Below are 22,794 nucleotides of genomic sequence, written 5' to 3'. Positions count from 1 at the left end.
TTGAATAGCAATGATTATTCACTTCAGTGCATCAGTTGTTGTTGTTGTGGTTTGTACACACTGGTACAACATAACTGGACACTATGTTGAGTATAATAAATTAATAAAATCCTTAGTAAACATGAATATAATGCTAGTCAATGCTAACTTGAAATAAATTCACTGCTTTGCCTTTTAGTAACACTCCCAGAGGAGGTCCTTGTAGAAAGTACTCGTAACAGTGGTGGTGGTAAGTGGAGTGGCTATGAAATGATTTCCCCCCTGCAGAATAGGGAACACTGCGTTCTTTTGTTTTATTTTCTCCATTCATATAGCCCCAATAAAAACACAGCACCTTTCCAGTACATACTTTTAAAAGTTGACCCTTTTCTTGCAGCTAAATTGCTCTTTAAGTCTCTCTATATTGTAAGGTGACCCTGCTATTTTGTAAGTTACACTTCATTTTTTCCCCACTCGTAAACTACAGACCATCACCCCGAGGATCTGAAGCAGCACACTGGCTCATGAGTAATTTGAGAAGGTCTGGAGGCAGCTGGGAGCTAAATCATGCTGTGCTCTTAACTTGTTCATCAAAACAGAGGCTTAATTTTACTGCGAGACCTTTAAAAGCAGACTCTCCATACTCTATCAGAAAGCTGTAACAATCAGCAGATGTGAGTTGATTGTATAACAAGACAAATCTGTGTGTTGTGTTTGGGGCTAACAGGATGTAGGAGTAGCATTTGCAAAAACAGCCAGGGGCTAAGAAATGACCCCTGGGGAACACCACACACAAAACCAGGCATTTTTTGTTCTGTTTAACTGAAACCATTTCAGACGGATGCCAGCCCAGTTCATAATCATTAGAAGTGTCTAAAGCTCTGCTTAGCTCTGCTAAGATCTAAGGTCTTTAGTAACTTTAATTAAGACCATTTCTGTGCGGCAAAGAGCCAATAAACTCTACTGAAATTTGTCAAAGTTGTTATTACTGGTCAAAAAAGACATCAGAAAGTGTTCGCTTCCTTCTATGAAAGATTAGAGTTTGGTCTGTAACTGCTAAAATTACTATAATCTGGATCAAATGTGAGGGCCAACAGACAGAGGGGACGAGAACAGAAATAGGGAGGAAAGAGAGCAGAGGACAGTTACACAGAAAAAACTCTAACAGAGCCCATAAAGTAAAGGAAAATAATTACTCTACAATGGCACTGTGAGAGTGAGGGGAAGAGAAAACGAGGAGGGCGACAGAATTTATTCTGCTGCCTCTTAAATGGTCTGACTGCAGTTGGATGCTTGTTATCACAACTGTCAGCTGACAGCAGCAGGGATACTGAGCTACAATACTAGGGCAACAAAAGTCGATGGTCTGTAACCTTGACAAAGTTCCATGCATCAGAACAACATTACTTTAAATGTTGCTAAAGACTGCCATATGATACTCTGCTGTCACTCAGACACTTCCATGAAAAGGATGTCGAATTGAATAAAACATCTGTAGACCTTTTGTCCTCCGCTTGCAGCTGAATCTCACCTCACGCTCATGGAATTGAAATAATTATTTTAATCGCCTGGTGCAATGAATAAAAAGTGTCTTGGTGACTTGGTGACACTGGTTTACGGCATTCACAGTTGTGTGAATGTGTTTCAGTGCAGAACATGTAACAATTATCTGAATAGTCCCTTCAGGTTTTAGCTTTTATGTGATGTCCAGGGTCGTTCTGAGGCATATGTGAGCTAGGCAGTTGCCTTGGGCACCATCAGCTGGATTGGCATCAAAGAGGACTGAGGGGTTATCTTCTGTCTAAATTCAGACACATTTTCTACTTTGCTTTCACAATGACTTCCAATACAACCATTCAATGTTAAGTAAACCCACCACTCGCGCTACTCGCATTATATTCAACACCTGATGCTGAGAGGAAGAGGGATGTAGCTTAAAAATTAGGGCCTTGTACATATGATGTCTTAGTGGCCTCCCTTATACAACAGTTCTTGTGCATGTGCATGGACAAAAATAGATTTTATATTTATATGATTGAAATTTCACTGGAGTCATGTTACATTGCAAACTGTGTTCACTTGATGTTAGATCTTCTCTCAGTGTAAACTTCTGCAAATGGTTGTTTGATATATATTTATGGGCTCACGCCATCTCACATCCTCAGTAACATGAGAAGATGGAGGGAACGAAGTACTGCTTAAACATGTAAAGCCTGAGACATGAAATAATTATCAGAAGATTTCATTTTTTCAAAGTTCCTCTCCAGACATGTTTTAAACTATGTTAAAATACTCTGCTATGATTAATATTTTGTTTAACATGGTTTTCCCCAAAGAAAAGTGGAAAAAAAAAAGTAATCAAAAACTGGGTCTGAAGCTCATCTACTCTTAGTTCCCAATTAGTGAAAAGTATTGCTCTGGCCTTGTGCCCCGCCCACCACCTGCCTGCTCCAGGTGGACAGGTGAAAGAGCAGAGAGTGTCAGGATGGTCAGAGGAGGAAACATCAGAGAGACTCAGCCACATGTTTGAGCCTCAGTCAGACTCAGACTCAGAGGAGGAGTCTGTTGAGACCAGAATCAGAGACTAGCAGACGGATCAGAGCGGTTCGCGTAGTTAGCATCTGTTGATGCTGTTTGTTGGCTTGTAACTGGCAGTGGTTGACACAGTGATAGTGGTTGTGCTACTGCTAACTCTCGCTCTCTGTACTGACAAGTTGACAGGATTGGTTCCTTAGTAATATGACATATGAACTCTGGCTGTCATTGGTTCACTGCAGTTCCAAGGTGGAAAAAGCGCAGCCATAGCATTTATTTTACTATTGATTTCACTCATCATATGTCTTGTATTATATGAAAAACACCATACGGATGTTAACAAGGTTTACGGGTACTTTACAGAAACTCGTGTATCATGTGTTGCTGGCTAAGTTCTACATACTTTTACTGAACTACTGTAAAATAGGTGCCAATAAGTTATGTCAGTTGAAATGATTCTGTTAACAGCTGTTAGAGCTGCTCCTAGAGGCTCCAATATAGTTTCAAATAAAAGGAGTCATCTTTCAGCAAAATTAATCATTTACTTATGAAGCTGATAATATAAAAATTTAAAATTGCAGATCAGATCAAATCAATTTCTGGATTTTTAAAGCTCCCCTCTCGCCACTACGTCCCTCGAGAGGATTTTGCAAATAGACTAATGAAACTGCTGGTTATTGCTTATTTTGTGACCTCCCTGTTCACTCACTCATCATACCAATCAGGCATACACGGATATGCATACCCTGCTTAATTTTATAGCCTTTGAGTCCAGTGTGTCTTCAATAGGAGGCTAGCTAATCAGCTAATCAAAAGATATAATGACAAATGATCATTTAAACACTTAGTTAACGGTGAAACTTCCCAAGTGGATCTGCAGGATGTAGATATGGCCTAATCATAGGCATTAGCAATAAAGACAGATGCTTGCACTGGGAATGACAGCTGTTAAATGTGCTGTGTTAAAACGCTGACCACTGTGAGTGGGAGACCTGCAGAGCCACAGAATGCAAAAACAGCAGCCAGCTGTCTCAGGGAAGAGTTAAAGTTAGAATGACACCGGGTTTTCAGAGACATGTTGCAGGTGAACCGCATCTCTCCAGTGATGCTGTTGGTTAAAAAAAAAAAAATCACACATATTTGTTCAGGCTGCTGTTGAAGAGTGTCTGTCTAAATCCTCTCCAGATCTTCTTGCCACAACAGATCAATACCGAAATCCCCTCTCAAATACTATAGGGACCTACACCCTAAAGGCAAGCTCCTAGACAGGTTATGTCATCTTACTGCAGAACTATCTAAACTGCTTCACTGATATAATCCAGGCCTATTCTACTATGAGCTAAGCGTGCACTAGAAAATTGTATAATATCAGAGGGAAAATTTATTTGGAATTAAATGAATTTCGGAGGGTGATGTGGCAGTCAGGACATCTTGGAGTGAAAGTCTGATACTGATTATACAGTATCTCCAGTATCTATACAGAAATGAAATGTCATGAGGCAAAGAAACAGATGATCAGGAACCTGGGTGGCGTTATTATCATCCAGGGATATGAAAAACTGTTTTTCTTAACATTTCAGAACATAATTAAAACCAGGATATGACTCATAACAGAGACATTAATGAGCATGTAAAAGTACCACTGCGGAGATTGTGTTGTTCATGACACGACACAACCCGTAAAGTTGAGTGAAGTTGAATAAAGTTGAATTAAAGTAACATATAATTAAATCATTATGATTAAACTAATATAATGATTATAAAAATATCACCAAATGTCCAGTGAGTTTTCACAAATTCTGCACTACAATTACCGTCGTTTTATGTGCATTTCTCATGTGTTTTTGCTGCCCAGTGGTAAAAATGGACTCTTTCAGAAGAATTAGGTGACTGTTGAAGCAAATGTCAGAGTAAAAATGTAGTGACAGGAAGTGAAAAAAAGAAGATAAGATGTCTAGTGCATTTAATCAAAGATTGTCCGTTCTGTAAAAACCCATGGTCTCCAGTACAAAGAAAGTGAGAGACCAAAAGGGGAGTTTTATACCTGTAGCTGATTAAAGAATGATGCATGTAATCCGACCTTGTATTAAAAAGAATTAGGCTACTTTATATTACAAAGACTACTGCAAATGATATGGTTCATTTTCTCCACTGCAATGTAACAACAAATAAAACCTTAATCACAACACAGCAGGAATAATAAAAAAAATCAATGCATTTTGCTATTTCACCAAAATAAAACGGTCTCATTTTATTTTATGTGCCCATTTATGACCAAGATAGAGCGTGTCTTCCTCTAAAGCGATCCAAAGCTTGTTAGAATTTGAACATAATGCTGGTTAGATTATACCAACAGGGGTAAATAAAAGAACAATTCATTGTTGCCTGAATTATTCTCCACTTCCTCCCTCTCAGTACAACACTGCACAGTTGTAGAAGCAGGCCGAGAACTGCTGACACAAAGTTAAATTTGATAGTTTAATGCACGTAAGATGAGTTTCATTTTGCAGTTAGTCTTGCAAATGTTGCAGGATAATATTGTTAGTTATAATAATGATTGACTGGAGGCTGCAGAAATGTACTTTCACAAATCTATAGCTGCATCGTGGTGACGTCTGTGCTCTAACTGGTCGTTGTAGCAAACAATTCCCCCATTTACATTCTGTTAGGACAGTAACAATGCCACTGTCTACACACTCCTGCACAATATTTATTAGTCCGAGTTGCCTGCTCTACACTTGTCCACACTCTGTCATGCTGTACAGTCAGGTCTACTTTCTGTTTAGATCTGCAGGGAAAACTTTTCATTAATGAGCTCAAGACAATTCGGCTGAAATCATTGTGTTTCTTTTTTACAACCTTTATTCAGGAAGTTTTGCTCAGAGAAATTCTGTGTAAGTTTTTCATGCTCGTACTTGGAAGCTCACCAGTACTGACTGAGGCTAAAGCTAACGTATCCCTGGCAAAATGTAAGCATCATCAGCGGTTGAGTACAAGACATGGAAATAAAGAAACAACATAGTATGTTTTGTTATTGCAGTGTAGAGCGAGTTAATCCCGGTATTATAAGGAAAAATAAGATTCACGATTGACTGATGTGTTTGGTAAATATAACGATTTCTCGGAAGAAGCCATGAAAGAAATGCTAAGGGTAGTGTAAACTCTGATCTGCTTCCACACAGTTGAGAAACACTACACAGTGGATATCTCAGTCCTTGGAGAAGCCTTTTTTTTCTTAAGCAACCTGTTATACCACAACCACATCTTTGTAAGTTAATGATGTGCTCCTTGGCTCCTTGGTAACGGCACTGTGTGCATTAAGCTAATTAGCATGACAAGCTCTGATTGCAGCTCATGGTACAGCAGATAAGCACACAGTTTAATCAATACGTTACACTTTTGCTCTTGTGTTATTGATTTGTAAAAGACTAAAAACTGCTTTTCCTAGTTATGATTGTTAAGCTCTGTCTGGAGTCGCAGTTCAAGAGAGGGGTTCGGTGAATGGTAAATTGTTCTTTTAATGTCTGCATGCCTGTTCATGTCTCTTCCACGTGCCGTCAAACTTCCATTATAGTTTCATGATTGCCAGCTGAGATTTTAAAGTGATCTGTGGTCAGCTGCAGGTTTAGTCAGCGCAGGCAACGAAGTGTGAAGGAACTCGTACTCAAAATAGAGAAAGAAACGATCAGAGAACAAGGCATAGGATTGTCAGCAATTTCATGACACATTCTTTACCAAAAGGCATTTTGAATATTTCCAACATGGTCATGTAAAGATAGAAAAGGAAGAACATCAGCATTTCTGCAATGTAACCATAGAAAAGGGCATAATGGAGGCTTTTGGGGAATTTGCCATGAGATCATAGAACAAAGCACCGAAGTGTTTGGGATTCCACATTGGGGCCTTTTGAAGAGGACGCTGCTGAATTGATAACGATGGTGGATTTGTAGCAAGGGTCCCCGGTGGCGCTGTGGCCGGGGATCTGTCCACTCTGTCCTCATTAAAACAGCCCCATACCTCAAGTGTTTATTAGGGATGAAGGATAAAGCGAGGAGAGGGAGAGTGATGGAGAGGGAAATGAGAGAGAGAGAGAGAGAAAGGAAGAGAAACGCAGTACTTTCGAAGTTTGTCATGACGTAAATTAATGATATGGTATTTTTAGCTGGGGATCTAATCATCATGCTTGTGGAGATAGAGCCCCGGCAAGTGAAACAGGAAAAAGAAACGAGGTAATAAATGAGAAAACGGCTAATTTTCTTGAACAGCATGAGGTAGATGTGTAGGTTTGCCGTTGCTTTTGAGCATCTCAGCAGAAAATTAGTTTGGCTGTGTTTTGACAATGCAGCGGGAGTCCAGGAAAACATATAATTTATAAGGCCATCAATGTGTCTTGGGATGAGAGCACTCATCAATCACCTTTTTTTATTTATTTTTTTTTTTTGTGATCAGAAACACAAATATATACGACGGCAGTTTGTCATTAGATACAATCTCGATGCTTGTCACTATTCCCAGTGGCTGATAGTAACACAAACAAAAGAAATGTTGTTTCCTGAATTTGTTAATGTCTCCAGTTAAAAAGATATTTGATTTAGCTGTGTCATATAGTGGGACATTTTACAAAACAAAATGAAACTGTACTTTCCACTGAGCTCCTTAATAATTTGATGCGGCTCCCTGTTATCCTTTTCCTAATCATGCCAAGTAGTCTTGTTCCTCGAATATTCATGAACAGAGGTTCAGCTCTTAGAAAGCTGAATCAGGACACATTATGCAGATCCAAGCATGTCTCTCCAAAGACAAAAGACCGTATGGCACAAACCAGATGGAATATATGCAACACTTATAAACAAGGTTAAGAGGGGTTAACAACCACCACATCACGCTCCTTCTCCCTCATTTATAATGTTTCACTTATGAAGTCATTAGAATCTGTTTTTATCTGCAGGGTCACGTGACAACATTAAAAATGTATTAGGAACTTGTCCACGCTGTGCCGGTTACAGGTATAATTACTGGCACCTGTTGGAGAACCAGTATTCCTCCAGGTGCCACTGCCTCCAAAACAACAAACTTAAATTAAATCATCAAAGAACACAAAGCCTAATAACCGCACTGAAAGCATGGGAAGAGAGAAGGAAAAGGATTGAATAATTAAACTTCCTTTTTAATCTTTAATCTTGGTGATTAATGTCAGTGGAAAAACCTATTTGCCCTTACACCCGAGGGGAATACTTATGAGCTTTGAGCTTGTAGTTATGTGATTACATTTATGGGCATGGTGCTAATGTTAACCTGTGCAAAGCTCGGGGCACCAAGGTAGTGAAGCGGCTCGGAAAGCTGAACAGCTCTAGAGCAAGACTCTGAACTCCTGCCAGCGCTGGCTGCTAGTCTGCAGCCAAACCCAACCTTTGACCACCCTGTAGAGTAGGATAGAAGTGAGAAAAAACAGTTTCTCTGCAGGGATCAATAAAGTTTTATATCATTATTATCCTAACCGCTGTGAAATGCAACCATTCAGCATGTTATTTTTGTCTCAAGTGCCAGTGCTCTTGACCTTTTCTCAGCCTTTTGTTGCTGCCTTTCTTACCTGCTGTCGTCGAGAGCACATCTGTGGTGTTTCTGAGCCCCATGAAATCAAACTGGTAAAGCCTCCAGTATTTCTGGTCTGAAGTTTCCACTGAGTTTCGCCTCCACCTGTACACAATCTCGTCCCGCGGGTAGCCGTCTGGAAACCACACAGAAAGTGAGTTAGGTGTGTGAAAGAAGGAGGGACTGCGAAAGAAAAAGGAGATAAAAGTTGAAGGCAAAGAATACAGGAAAGATTAATGCAGCAATGCAGTTTTTATTGTATGCATGATTTATACCTGATTTATTCATGATTTATACAAATTTATACAGCAAGTTTTCATAGGCAATTCAGTGGACTGCAGACCAACTGAGCAATTACTGTTAACTTGTTTGCTTGGAATCTGCTGTGGTGCACCCACAGCAAACAAATATCCAGTCTAACATGTAATCCAGTGCAGTGTTTATCTTGATTTCAGTGGAATAATTTCAAGTACAAGTCAATTGGTGTCAGGAATGCTCTTGAATCAATTGCTATTTTAATGATTAAAAACTGTGCAGTTTGATTTATTGCAGGATATGATCGTGGGAGGGAGGTAGGCACAGCTACTTAAAGAAATGGCTTGACTTCTTTTATTTTTTTTTTAGAGATTAATAGTTATTGAAGTGTAAGATTGTAGGCTATGCACCTGCCATACTTCTGTGACGAGCCTACTGATATACCTAACTGTCACGGGAAAGTACTTTTACGTGGAGGAGCCCAGTAGTGGAATGACCTGGTTTGGTTTAAAGCTGGAAACATTTTGTAGTGTACTGATCAATAAATACAGGATTTCATGTGCAGACCCCTTTGCTGGGTGGAGCAGTTAAACACAAGTGAAAATGCACGTAAGGAGTTGAATCTCTACAGAAGCTATTACTCTAAATACTGTGTCTCTATGTAAAAAAATAAAGCTGAGCTCTTTTGACAAGTTGAAGCAATTTTGCATAGAAAAATGAGTGACAGCAATAATGAGCAGGTGGCAAGCCTGGTTGTGCCCTGTAGTGGAAACCAGACAAATTATGCAAATGGTCTCATTTAGAGGATAGCCATCTTCAACCAAGAGGAGCAATCACCATGATGCAAGAGAGGTGTGATTTTTTCAAAGTCTAATATAGATGCCAAACATTATATTGCCATCATATTTCCCTTGTTGTGTTTGTACAATTATCTTTACTGCAAACAGTATTACCATTGTGTTACCAGTGTATCTTCATGGCTGGAAAATGTTTGTCATATTTCAGGCCTTTAAAAGCCCCCTGAAGTAACATGTTCTTAGCCAGTGTTATAAATTACAGTCTGCCGTGGCCTTGGCTGTAATATTCTCCCTGTCTAGCCTCCAAGCAAAGAAGACAACGGTGGTCCGATTTTTGCCATATTACTGTAAACAAGTCCAGTTGAGGATATCTGCCAGTGAAATGGGTTTTAAAGTCAAATTGAAATATTAATTCCTCTTGCTCTTTACACGGAAAGATAGACTTCAATAATACTGCAGCTAATGGGCAAATCTTTTATACTACCAACACTGATAGTTATTCCCCCCTTTTTCAACAAGCTGATAGAGGTTATTTACCCATAGCTATTTAAAACATCCCTATACATTTTTCAATAATTAGGGGGGGGATCCATTCAGCTGTTAAGTTTGTCTTCCACTTAAATAATGGAAACTGGCGAGCGAGGCTATCTGTGCTGGAGGACCCACTGTGCTGTTAAGTTTTGGAAAAAGGAAGCTAACAATCTCAGCTGCTGAGTCATTGGCAGCTCTCACACACTCAGTATTTGTCCCACTTTGTAGTATGGAAGGGGTGGAGGTGGCATTAGCTGTCTCTCCTCATGGGGCTGTTTGCGAGGATGGCATAGGACAAGACTGTCAGAATTCACAGCAACAAGTAAATCCTGGAACGAACGTCTGGCGCGCTCATACCACAGATACTTCAGCTATCAACATCAGCCCTCCAGCTCACTAATTACCTGTGTGGAAGAACTGAACTGATATGAACTATTTTTATTGTTCGTCCACAAAGACAGTGCACCAGTCAAATTACAGTACCACCAGTGCCCCTGGCACTAATGTAGAGTGTACCACATCTGCGTAATTAGGATTTGAATAGCTTCATGTGATTTTCCAAACTCTGTAAAGCTCACTTTATTGTCTTAAAAGTGGAAGCCATGATTATCTACCTACATGTGAGTGTATGAAGATCTCCCACTTGTCTGAACACAGCACTGTGTGCTTGGTAAAGGTAACTTGTCATAAAGTTAGAGGAAAGAAAACAGCCGACTGTATGCATATTTTTTCCACTTATTGCAGAGCAGTGATTCTTTTCACTTGTACAAAAGGTCAGTAACAGTTTATTTCCAATGTCAGCTCCTTTGGGAGTGTGAACTGTAAACATTCAGTATTATTTCCCTTGGTCTTTTATACTGACACTCAAAAGGTCCATTTTAAATGAGCTTTTCAAAATGAAAAACTCAAACTCAAAGCAACAACTTTAGATGACTGACCATTCAAGAACCTCTCCTGGGGGGGGGGTTCAAGTAATGTAACAAGCTCTGTGGCGGTCATGATGGACGTCCTCAGTTCTTTTGGGCAGAATAAGAACTGCTGATTACATCTTTAAATGTATGACTCGCCTGTTTGAACTGCACTGAGATGTGGTTTATTCTGCTTTTTCTTTTTTCTTTTTTAACTCGGGAGTGATCACTTTGCACCTAGTTTAACTGACTCATTTAGTATTTGAATAGTAGGTAGCAAATAATAGTATGTTTTAGCCCATACGTCAACTACAGATGCACATGTTAAGAGCAAATTTCCCCGAGGAATGAGAACAGACTAAATGTATTTCTTGTATTAAGTAATTGCCTTCTCTTGTGTGGTTGGACCAGACTGAAAAATCTCAACAACTATATTGTGTTGCCATGAAATCTTATGCAGATATTCATGATTCTCAGAAGATGAATCTGACTTTTTCTCCAGTGCACCATGACGTTGACATTTATTGTTTTGAGTGAAACCTATTGACAACTATTGGATGGATTTGGTGCAGGCGTTCACGGTTCGCTCAGAATGAATGGTTACAATCGTGGCGATCCCCTGACTTTGTCCAATACCTTGGTCTATGACCAAATGCCTGCAAGACTAATGACATTCCCATCAGCTTCAGTTGGTGGTGTTGGCATTTAGCTCAAAGCGCCTCTGTGCATACAGCCTTACCAAGCCTGGCTGTAGAGTTTAGCCTTGTTGTAATATATAGCATAGATTTTACAGCATCAAATTAGACTGAAATAAACTGAGGAACTGTTTTCATCCTGTGGCTGTCAGTGGATTGACACAAAGAGGAAGTAAAATGTAGAGAAAATATCTAAGTGCCTCCCCACCCTTATCATAGCCAACATTTGAATAGTATGTTCTGCAACAGTGTAAAAATCTATATAGCAATATAGCAACACAGAGAGTGTTCATCAATAAGTGATTGAAGCTCTGCCTGTGGTGTTGACAACAGTACAAAGTGCTTGTGATCATAGTTAAAGCTTTTCATGGCTTTCATGCTGAGCTCCCCTGTAGTCACAAAAGTTTTTTTTCTCCAACGTATTATACAGTAGGTGTATATTTATTTGTGGAAGCTCCTGTGAAACACGGACCATGCCATGAATTCATTTGCAAGATGTCAGATTGCTTGTGATTTTGTTCTTAGATTTAATTTAATTTAATGTTAGGTATAGGTATACAGGAGAGAAGGATATAAAGGCAGTGAGTAGTCAGAACTGATAAGAGAGATGAGCGAGAGCGTTGATGCATTCACCATGTTTATAATGTTGCATCTCAATAAATGAAACCAATTAAAGCCATAATGGGACGACTTCTAATTTGCTTCATGATGAAGAGACACAACATTTCAAAAGCCTTGCGCATGAGGCTTCTACAATATCATAATATATTAACAGCCATGCGCCTTGAGTAGTTACAGAAAGATTGCAGTGGATGTTACAGCGGGTAAGAAAGGATTATGTGTTTGACAGTGGAGAAAAGTGAGGGCCAATTGCGGCTTCACTATCAGATCTCACCCTGGTGTACAGTGACTGAGAGACACTATAAGTCACCTCTGGTCTGCCTCTCTCTCCTCCTCTACAGCAGATCTTCATCTTGCAAACCATCTGCCACGAAATGTGTAACTTGCAGGGTGGCAACATGTTAATGCAAAACAGACGGAGATGATCTGAATCCAAACACTTGCTCACTTAGTTCAAATGCTTTCCTTTGGCACCTAAAAGCATCTCATGTTTTTGTTGTAATATGAAGACTGATGGAAATGGTTTCTTTCAAACTTCTAAATGGATGTGTGGCTTATTGGAGTTGTAGGGAAATCTGGAAATCAGCTGTGGATATCTGTGCTGCTGTCTCCAATAAGACAATAAAACTCTGGACATTTTAAAACAGACATAGACCAGATGTTATGAAAGTTATCAAGATGACTCTGTTCCACTCTTAGAGGTAATTAACCCTCTTAAGCTTTGGCTTGCTTTTAGTAATATCTCCTTATCTAATACCCATTGTCCCTTAATTATTGAGAAATCTCGCACTCATCAGAAAATCCTGAATAAAGCACAGTTACATGAGTTTTAACTGGAGGGATTCAAATGTAAAACTTGCACCATGAAATGATGCAGTGATTTTTATCAAAATATGTTTGAGTAATAATGATTAGCTATCAGCATGTCGGGGAAATAGCAGTTCTTAATTGATGCGCCAGATGGTTTGTTACACAGACCCATCTGGGAAGGCTTCGCTGGAAGATGTTTGGAAAAGGTCAGGTGCTTTACAAAAAACTAGAATTACCGCCTCTTGGTTGTGTCCCTCCGTCAACCAGTCAAATTGCAGGACATATGGTCATAATGTCCCACAGTCCCTTTGCCTGAGGAACAGAATTGAATAACGGCCAGGAGTGTTCTCTTCTCATTTTGTCCTATTAGACATTTGTGTTAAATTGGGTCATAATTAGCCTATGAATTGGCAAGTTATGGCCAAAAACGTGTTTTGTGAGGTCACGGTGACCTTTGACCTGCCAGTAGTTCTTCCCTGATAGGATGCTGATTGGTCCAAACCACTGTGATTGGAGCCTGGCAAAAAATGGATTCTGACTGGCAAGAAAAGGTTCTTCACGAGGTTAGCAGTGTTCGGCTTCAAATATAAAATATAAAACTTCATGGCTTTAATTCAGTGCTATTGAAGACACAAGTTGCTCATCCATTTCAGCTACAGACAGAAAAAATGTCCATCCACATGGTCATGCACTGAGACAGTGAGGGGGTGAGGGAGGGGTGGGGGGGTTATTACCGCAAATCCTTTCACTGAGAGCAGAGACATAATGGAAGCCCATTTGTGGTCAATAGCTCTTTCACTACCGACAGTACTGTAACATCCGGTCTCATCACACTGTGAGCAAATTGTATATAAGCTCGAAAATAGTCAATTGAGAGTAGCTTTAATAATGGCCAGTGACAAATACTGCCATCCGCAGTCGCATCAGGTAATGATTATTACCAAAATTAAATCATGTCTAGCAGTGGAAGATGTCTGGTCCAATAGAATATCCCCTCATATAAAATCAGAAGTGATTTTGGTGCTTATTATGTGGTGGTTATGATAATAAGGCACCGTTGAACCAAAGGAACAGTGGGAACATTTTGGGAAATATGTCTATCTGGTAGATATATGATTAGCCTAGCTTAGCATAAAGACTAACGGCTAGCTTTGCTCCAATGAAAATATTAAACAGAACTGTAGAGTGAGTGAAATTAAGAAGGCACAAGAACAATTCATGAATCTAAAAAGTGCAACTGTAGAAACAGTGAAAATAAACCATTTGTGTGGCTATAAATAGTGGGATCACTTTGAACAAAGCCAGGTACAGTAGAGGAAGCAGTTCTGAGCTTTTAGTCCATTAACTGTACCGAGCCTTAAGATACATGTACCTGCATTTCAGTGATTGCAGCCTGTTGCGTCACATTATTGCCTCAAAATATCTACATGCATTTAGCTCATACTCACTGCCTTTATATCCTTCCCTCCTATATACCTATACCTAACATCCTGTATTCTCTGCCCTATCATTAGAGACAGTAGTTGGTCTTCTGATACTGCTGATTCGTCATCTTAATCCAATGAGCCATTGGATGGCAGATCTACCATCTGCACCTGGAAAAAAATCAGGCGCTATAGACTTATTTACGAATAACATTAAAATAAACCTTTACATTAAATTTAATCTAAGAGTAAAACAATGTATTAAAACATGAGCTTCTGTTGATTGTTTGGCTGAAAAGGTCTTAAAATAATGCTGAGAATCCTTATGTAAATTATTTCCAGTATAAAAATCTGATTGAAAATCTTTTAAAACCCTAAAATTTTAAAAATTTAAATTAGTCCAAAAAAACCTCAATAATTTCAGAATAAAATGTCTGTGTTTTGTTTTCTAAACCTATACACCCAAGTTGTGTTTGTCCTTATTTTCTAAAGGACCACAGCAAAGTTTTGCACTGATAAATTGGAAGATAAGCAGCACCTCTGAAAACTGTTTGGTCTCATACAATATGTATGTTAAGGCGTTCCTGTCTAGAGGAATAAAATATGGGAAATAGCTGCAGAGCCTGATTTACCACCGCAGACAAAATCGCGTCTGAAATTTAACGCCTGGGAAAAGCAGGTGTAAATCTGCGGCGCTGTTTTATCAGACACTTACAGAGGGTGAGAGACTGCAGGGCAGACTACTGCGAGAGAGAGAGAGACATCCAAATTAAAAGACACATTGCTTTAGCAGAGCTCTCAGTTCAGCACCACAGCACAAGAGCAGCAGTGTTATTCTTCACACGACTTTACCTGCCTATTTTCTCCGACTTTTAATGGCTCACAGCAGCTCCAGTCCAGTGCAACATGACTGCAGCAGCCAATAATGTTTAAAGGTTTCCCCAAAAATCTCTCAACCTCTGGTCTTTTTTGTTGAGCTAGTATTTCCTCACATAAAGCTTTCCTCTTGCAAAATGAATACACACTTCTAGCTGCAAAAGTGTCACAAAACACATGAAAATAAACTGCTAATATAAAAATAATGTGGTGACACCCCTCATAGTAATTTGCAACAGGTTTAGCAAATATCCTCCTATGCTGTATATACAGGCTATCCCCAACCTCCCCTAATCAATTATTCCCATTGAAGCAAGGACACCCCGTTTAAGGTCATCTCAACACCTTCTCTGCGTCTTCCAGGTGGGTTGCCGGCTAGGTGCTGCTCAGGTGGAACAGTTCAGTGTCGGTACTTGTTGTCTGGCTTGAAGTCGTGTTTTCATTTCCACCCACTCAGACCACCTCAACAGTTTTCATGACTTTATCTCCTCCCTGCTGGGATTTTTTGTATCTTTAAATGTCATCTTAAAACTTTTTTTTTTCTCTTCTATTTTTCTGTCTACCTTTTGCTTTAAAAGTTTTCACTTTGGCAGGTGTGACATGTATAGGCATTGCTATTCGAGAAACATGGCCATATTTATCTGTGGGGCGTGCATAAGTTAGCGTATGTGTGTGTGTGTGTGTGTGTGTGTGTGTGTGTGTGTTCATTGCCAATATTCACAGCTGGAGAAGACGAGAGGACAGGAGTGTTCGTCCATTGGGAAATTATGTAGTTGCAGCTGGCATTCTGCGTTGATGGTCATCCTGGAGAGAGAGGGAGAGACACACAGACAGAAATACTCAGACAATGACATTGTAGGCACTAAAAATACTTCAAATCCTTTATTATCCAGTGTATGAAGCACATGGTGTGAACTCATGGTATTTATCATTGCTTATATCATGTAATGCACTTTTTGCACTACAGTATATGAAGGCTGGCTTCGGACCAGATGGTGCGGGATCACACTCGGTTGCCTGGTTGATTTGTGAAATCCTTCAAAATGACAGTGTTTAATTATCAGCATCGGACATTGTTTTTTTTTGCGATGATGGTATTAACTTATAGGTCAAGGCCTAAAGGCATGTACGCTTCTAAAAACAGGAGTACTTAGCCATGATCACTGGACAAGTCAGTACAACAGATGTTTGGAAAAGCAACAGTGATCACAAAGAAGCAGGGGATTAGTTTTACATGCAGAATATAAACCTGTGGTATAATCTGACGCTGTATATATTTCCAGAGTGCTGCTTCAATATATCATCCTCAAATTTATTTTTACTGGATGTGGAAATGGCTGTCAAAATGAGACCATCATACAAAAATGGGCTTTTTCTCTCAGTTGTTGTGTCTTTGTCTCCGGTGCAATTTCTCATTAAATGGCGGACCTCTATTACAAAAGCAGAGCCTCGATCAAGGCAGGGAGAGTGCTGCCTCACTCATGTTGCTTGTAGGTGAACAAAGTGCAGATGATGTACAGTTTTAATTTGCATACAGATGCTCGCTTCCGTCCTTGTCAGCGTCCAGGATTTCCAAATCTAGGCAAGAGTGAGGAGCTGAGGCGAGGAGAGCAAGCGGCAGCAAACACAGCAGACGTGTGAGAGATGTGTCAGTCAACGCAAATACGCCTCCAAACATGCGCCTCGTCAGGACTTAATATCCTTTTAATGAAACAATAATTTTCAGATTCATCACCAAGACACGCTTTAGCGGAAGTGAAATTAGCTATTAAATCCCAAACATTTTAGGGAAAGTCTGTGGCTGTGAGGAGGATATTTTCTTTTTCTGTTGTATCTGGAGTTTGTGTCTTTCGAGGAGCCACAGTGTTGTGGTTTTTTAGAAGTCCCTTCCCTGTTAGCGTCCACACACAGCTGTGTTGGGTGTACTCAGTTGTAACAAAAAAGAAAATTGCTGGGAAAATGGTTTTTGTCATGGTTGCAAAGGTCTGCGACTACAGGTGTAAGTTCAACACCTTTACTGGATCAAACTGCAGTCATGAACAGAATACATATCTACTGTTATACATTTTTATCACAATATTGAGCAATAATTTAAGCATATCTACACCATATTTAAATTCATCAAGCAAGAATCTGATTGTTTGGTGGAGAGCTAAAAACATTATCACCTTATAAAGCTGTTATGGTGAAACTGTTAGCATACAGTTGCGTATTTAGCAGACATGGAGCAACATTAGCATGCATATGGAGATGTGTTTCTGACACCTGACTGCTGCAAGTCCAACATAAATATCCTTTTACTTTTGTTTCCTACTAACTTTACCAGCTGGCGATCTAGCAAGGTTTGTCTACCATTAAACGTTGGCCGTTAGCATACAGTGACTTTATTTATGCTCTTTTACGCTCTACGTACAGCTGATGGGGAACTACAGAGTTAGGTGCTAATTCACTGTGGGTTTGTCACTATGAGCACCTCCTATCACATTACTCATTATCATTAGGTCCATCGTTAATATAAAAATATTGATTAGTGCAGCTTTAAACCTGCTGGTGCTTTAGAGCTGAGTGTTTGAGTTATGAACCACTGAACCTCTGGTGCTATAAAAGAATATCTATGGCTCAGTTCAGAAGCTCATGATCACAGTGTTATTAACCTCTACAACACCCCAAAGCATTCCCCTACAATTATGAGTTAGATTTTAGGCAATTAGAACCATTTTATTGATTATATATAGCTTTTCTTTCTCTTTCCATAAATTTAGAAATAGAAGCTGGCTGTCTGAAAAGCCCCATCGCTTCCTGCTGAATATTTGCAGGACAAATACAATGACTGCTCAGAGAACTACATTACATTTTAGACACACCTGTCATTTTAGCACACTTTTATTGGATTTATTCACCTGTTCGTGACAAGATCTCAGCTATCCCGATGCAGCAGGAGCTGTGTATCTGGTCCTCCAAGGGGGCTGAAAACAAACACTCATGGTGATATTTGCTATTTGGTCAAGGTCTAGTTTGAGATCTTGGACACGCAGGTGAAATTGGATCCTCAAGACAGAAAAAGCTCATGTCAGAGCTCGAGGGTTCATAAACCCAGATGCCACTCAAATTAAAAAAGAACCTGTCCACTTGAATCCTGTGAGTTATTTTTTTATTTTTTATCTTTTCACAGTCACGGCGAGGGCCATGCACATACACACTACAGCCCCCGACCAAACACCCAGTGTCCTGTGTGTCATTTCTCTACCACAGAGATGCTGTCAGGAAGAAGAAAATAAAGTGAGCAGAAACGCATGACATTTTGACATGTCATGACAACACAAAAAAAGTTTTATCCTTCTGTGCTAAAAGTAAAGTTAGGCTTCAGGGCAAAAACTAAGATGTTCAAATTTTAATACTTTATTTGTTTGTAGTTATATACAAGAAAAAAATAATCAGAGGCCAAAATCTTTATAGTCAGGGTACGTTTAAGGACCGGGTTAAGAAAGGTAAAGAAATCAAAGTTGACGGTTGGTAGGAAGCGAAAAGAGGAACAGTGATCTCGTGTGTCAAACTCTTAGCCATGAAAAAAATCCTTGTCAGGTTAATGTAAACATACTGTACACTCCCTTTTCATCACCTCATGTGTTTTAACAGCTGAATGATCTGTGTGGGAGAGCAGAACATCTTTGTCTTGCTCGTTCGTAAATACGATTCATCCATGGATTTGTAGTAGCTTGTGGACAGATGTTAGCTAGCTAAACTTGTGCTGTTGGAACTAAATTGCTGAAGTGCATAAGTAAATTCCTTTGTGGCAGTTTTTGGTGGTTATCAAACAGCCTTGCTGGACAGGAGGAGGACTGAACCTGATTTGCACACAGCCCAGAAAACCCAAGTTGGTTAGTGATTAGATCTGTGATCCTGCGAAAGTGTCTTAAACTGTATCTAGATTTATTTAGCCTACCAGCATTGGTATAATAATGGCAAAATAATAGAAACACCTGTCAGAATAAGACAAGGTATAGTATCTCAAACTTAATGACCATAAAGTTGAATCAACACCTCTCTGAAACAGTTTTCAGCAAAATATAACCTTGATGAAGGTTTGATTTACTGTTGTATTAGACTGCATTAGTTTTAGTTAGGTGCTCCTAATCAACTGGCAACTGAGAGTATTTGTTGATGCTTGTTGACGCCGACTGCTTGAGCTTGAATTCATCTGTGAAACCCACCAATTATCGCCTTGTTTTTTACCTCAGTGTGTAGAGTATTTTTCCGTTGTTCCAGATCCGCAGCAGCTGATTGGGTGTTGTTATCCAGTGAGAGTCGGCAGTCTTGGAATTCCTAAAGATGGTGTCGGGCAGCCAGATCAAGCCGACCATATTGCTGGTTGAATTAGAGACAGACAAAAAATATACAGCGTGAGAGGGGGCAGAAGTTAAGAGATGAGTGCTGTCAAATTCATCGGAATCTCTGAAAAGCATGAAGCAGTTCCACGTCCCAATAAGAGGATAATAAAATACCAGGGCGACAAAGCACATCAATCAATTTGTTCCATTAATTGCAGGCCTTTTCCCGAGAGAGAGAGAAGAACGTCGTTCTCGAAGGAGATATTCATTGTATGAAAATGTTGCAACACAATAGGTGCAACAGTGGAAAGAAAGACATTCACAGCAGTTAAAAGTATTTAAACAGAAAATGCTGAAATGATCAATGAATAGGTATCAATGCTGCAGCCGCAAAGCTGACATACTTGGGAATCTGAAATAAAGCTGTCAGTGTATTTGTATTGTATCCTCAGTAAGTCCAGTTTACCTGTTGAGGGTTAGAATCCGCATGCTGCTGCTGTTATACCGCAGACGGGTGTCCACCCAGGTCTGGGCGAAGATAATATCGATCTGGTACTCCTGGGGAGAGAAAAATAGAGTCAATATAATGATCTGACAACCCCTTTTAGAGTAGTATAGAGACAGAAAAGAGCTGGTCTGTGAGGTCTGTGTGCTTACAGTCTCAGCCTCGTTCTTCTGGAGGAGCTGATAATGTGTTTGTTTGAACATAAATGTGTCCACATCAAAGAAAATACTAAAACAGCACAGGACTCGCTGGAAACACTCAAATACACATTGTGCTTTTGATATGGAAATTAAATTACACCATCTCACAAACTGTTTACTTTGGCATATTTTTTTATCACCTCGGCAATGACCCCTCTTCTAATTGTGCGAAGTCGTAGCATGAGGACATTGAAAAAGATTTTCTTTACTTCGCAGTAAAATAAGTCAAAGTCATGCTGGTATTGTTACAAGAACTCCGAGTCTAGTGGCGAACAACTTTTCAACACACAATAACTTAAATCCTTGAGAAAAAAAGGATTTGAATGCACTTTGTTTCCCCACAGTGTCAAAGTTGAGTACATTTTCTTAATCCAGCATGCTCTAGTTAGATCGGTGAAAATACACTTAAAGTAATGAGAAAAAGGGTTTTTTTCATTGTTGTGCAGAAGAGGCTTTGTTCGCTCTGAGGTTAATCGGGTTATACAGCAGTTGCTGCTTTGATCAGAGCCAAAATCCAATGAGCATTTTAGTGCATGATGTGACAAGTTACTAATGTAACCACCCAACTCAGAGGCTTTGGTTTTAGCACAAAATATCAAATCAACCTCGACTGGAGTCTCCACATTCCTCTAGAGAACTTGCATCCAAAGAAAACTGGCTAAATATAACCGAGCAAAATATAGCTGACAAAGAGTGTCATTCATTGATCTTCACCGTCTTTGACTCTTTAATTAACAGCATTTATCTTGAATTGGGAAAGATGTGGGCAGCCTGGTACACAACCGTCCTTGCTCACACATTCAGATTTTAACACTTAATTGTTTCTTCATTAGTAAAGGGAAGTATAATGGTTGCAGGATACCGTTTATTATTTAGAGATAAAGATAACTGAAGACAAACTAGTTTGAATAGTGAATACTGTTCGATCAGTCAGAACCAGGCTGGAGATTAAGCACATTTTAATACCCTACAAACAGCTATTCACACCTTTTCATCGCTCTGGAGGTGAGGACCTCCAGCATGGCGAGCAGAAGGTCAGAACATCAGCTGGAAGTCCCCTATAGGGTGAAAAACAAGGTGGACTGATACTTCAGTGAGAAGGTCAGACAGTGAAAAGTCTTTGGAAGCTGATGTGAGATATTTGAATTCCAGAGTCTGTTATGTGATTCGAGTGATTCTGTTTGGTAAAAAAAAAGCTGATCCGGGTTTAAGAGGAAAGTTTGCAATTACAGGTAACCTGGTTTGTTTGTAGGCTGAGCAGAATAATATATCGCAGATGTTGATATCAGAACATAAATTATCTAAAGGCACTTCACAGAGTTAGGTCTGGTAATCGTAGCATATCCACTAACTCGCCTCAAACATCACAAATCCACACAGTCTCACTCACTTCCTGGCTTTTCTGCCCTTTTTCTTAAAGCAGACAGATGAGACCTGACCTTCTTAATACATCTGTCACCAGAATACCCATTGTTACTGTCGGCCTGTGCGACCTTTTGGAGGATAATGATAGGGAGACACACACTGACGGTGACACACCCATAATTCAGACAGCCACAGCAGACCGCAACACGTTACGCCTGGCAGAGATGAACTCTCACGGCAATTCCCAAATGGGATTTTCTGCTTCAGCTGGGTCCTTCTGGGGACTACACCTACAAGACAAGGCACTGAAGCAGGTCCATTATTCATGGACATTCTGCAAAACAATGACGCCGAGTGTTCGGAGATACCTGGCCGAAATTAACTACGGAGGCTTGCATTATTCCCCTGGGGGACATTTTCAGAGTCAGACAATGAAGGTGTTAAAGGTTACTCATGGCTATTGACAAAAAACAATGAAGCAAAGGTTGTAAGTGAGATAATCCTTGTATTGTCTTCTGGGAAGATCCAGAGTAAAAAGTCGCAAGTTCATTATTTAGGGTATAAATATTTTATTATAGATTTTAAAATATTCAGAATGTGATAAACTATGTCTCCACTGCTCCTAAGTTTTACACAGCACGCTATAGGTACAGGAAGAGTTAGGAAACCCTCCCATGATGAAAAATTAATCATTTTTCATAGTAGTTCTCAATGCAAAACCTTTGCAGGACATTCCTACATATCATATTTAACCAATTACCATATATTTTGACACATCGAATGAGAGTATCACCTTGTAAAAGAGCTCACTTTCTTTCAGCTCACAGTGAATACCAGTAAATAAACTTGCTGTTGCCGGTCTGGGCACAGATTAACAAATGTGGCCGTCCTCTCTTTGGGAATGCAAATACCAGTCAGCATCTGATAATATGGAATCCATTATTAAAGCCAAAGGATGTTGACAGCAAAGCGCGTCTGACTGAAATTAATTAGCTTGACTTGAACAGCATCAGAACAAATAGCTTCCTTCTTATCCAGCCTCATAATTTTTGCATGGAGGCCGCTCACTCCTCAGCAACTACAGTCACTGCTCGGCTACGTTTTCCACATCCATGTACCAAAAAACACGTTTCCCAACTATCTTTGTACCTCCGTGTTTAATGGGAGCTTGATTGAAAACCTTAACACACACTGAGACAGAAATATTGTTTGCCTGAAAGTTTCAAACTACATATTATAAAGACGTCTAGATTGGCAATGATAGGTTTCCCAGGTATCAACATTTTCAAATCAGTAATTAAAATTAGTCATTCATTGTTTGCCGCTGATTCCTCCATTCAATACCTGATGTGAGACAATGTAGAGAAACAAGC

General features: G+C 39.7%; 2 protein-coding genes across 5 annotated transcripts in view; one reads left to right on the top strand and one right to left on the bottom strand.

Annotated features, from left to right (window-relative positions):
* The window catches only part of LOC130165656 (gamma-aminobutyric acid receptor subunit gamma-3-like), a 77,539-nt gene that overhangs the window by 14,066 nt on the left and 40,679 nt on the right, over window positions 1–22,794 (bottom strand). The window contains exons 4-7 of the mRNA XM_056371108.1: window positions 19,818–19,909; window positions 19,257–19,388; window positions 15,745–15,827; window positions 8,105–8,242 (exon numbers count right to left, since the gene is read on the bottom strand). Coding sequence (XP_056227083.1) covers window positions 8,105–8,242; window positions 15,745–15,827; window positions 19,257–19,388; window positions 19,818–19,909 — 445 coding nt within the window. The remainder of the gene's footprint in view (window positions 1–8,104; window positions 8,243–15,744; window positions 15,828–19,256; window positions 19,389–19,817; window positions 19,910–22,794) is intronic.
* cfap221 (cilia and flagella associated protein 221) overlaps window positions 1–22,794 on the top strand; it is a 130,185-nt gene that overhangs the window by 70,594 nt on the left and 36,797 nt on the right. The gene's annotated exons all lie outside the window — the stretch shown is intronic.

The sequence above is a fragment of the Seriola aureovittata genome, chromosome 24 (genome assembly GCF_021018895.1).
Source record: "Seriola aureovittata isolate HTS-2021-v1 ecotype China chromosome 24, ASM2101889v1, whole genome shotgun sequence".
NCBI classification, from domain to species: domain Eukaryota; kingdom Metazoa; phylum Chordata; class Actinopteri; order Carangiformes; family Carangidae; genus Seriola; species Seriola aureovittata.
This window is presented reverse-complemented; position numbering and strand designations above follow the sequence as displayed.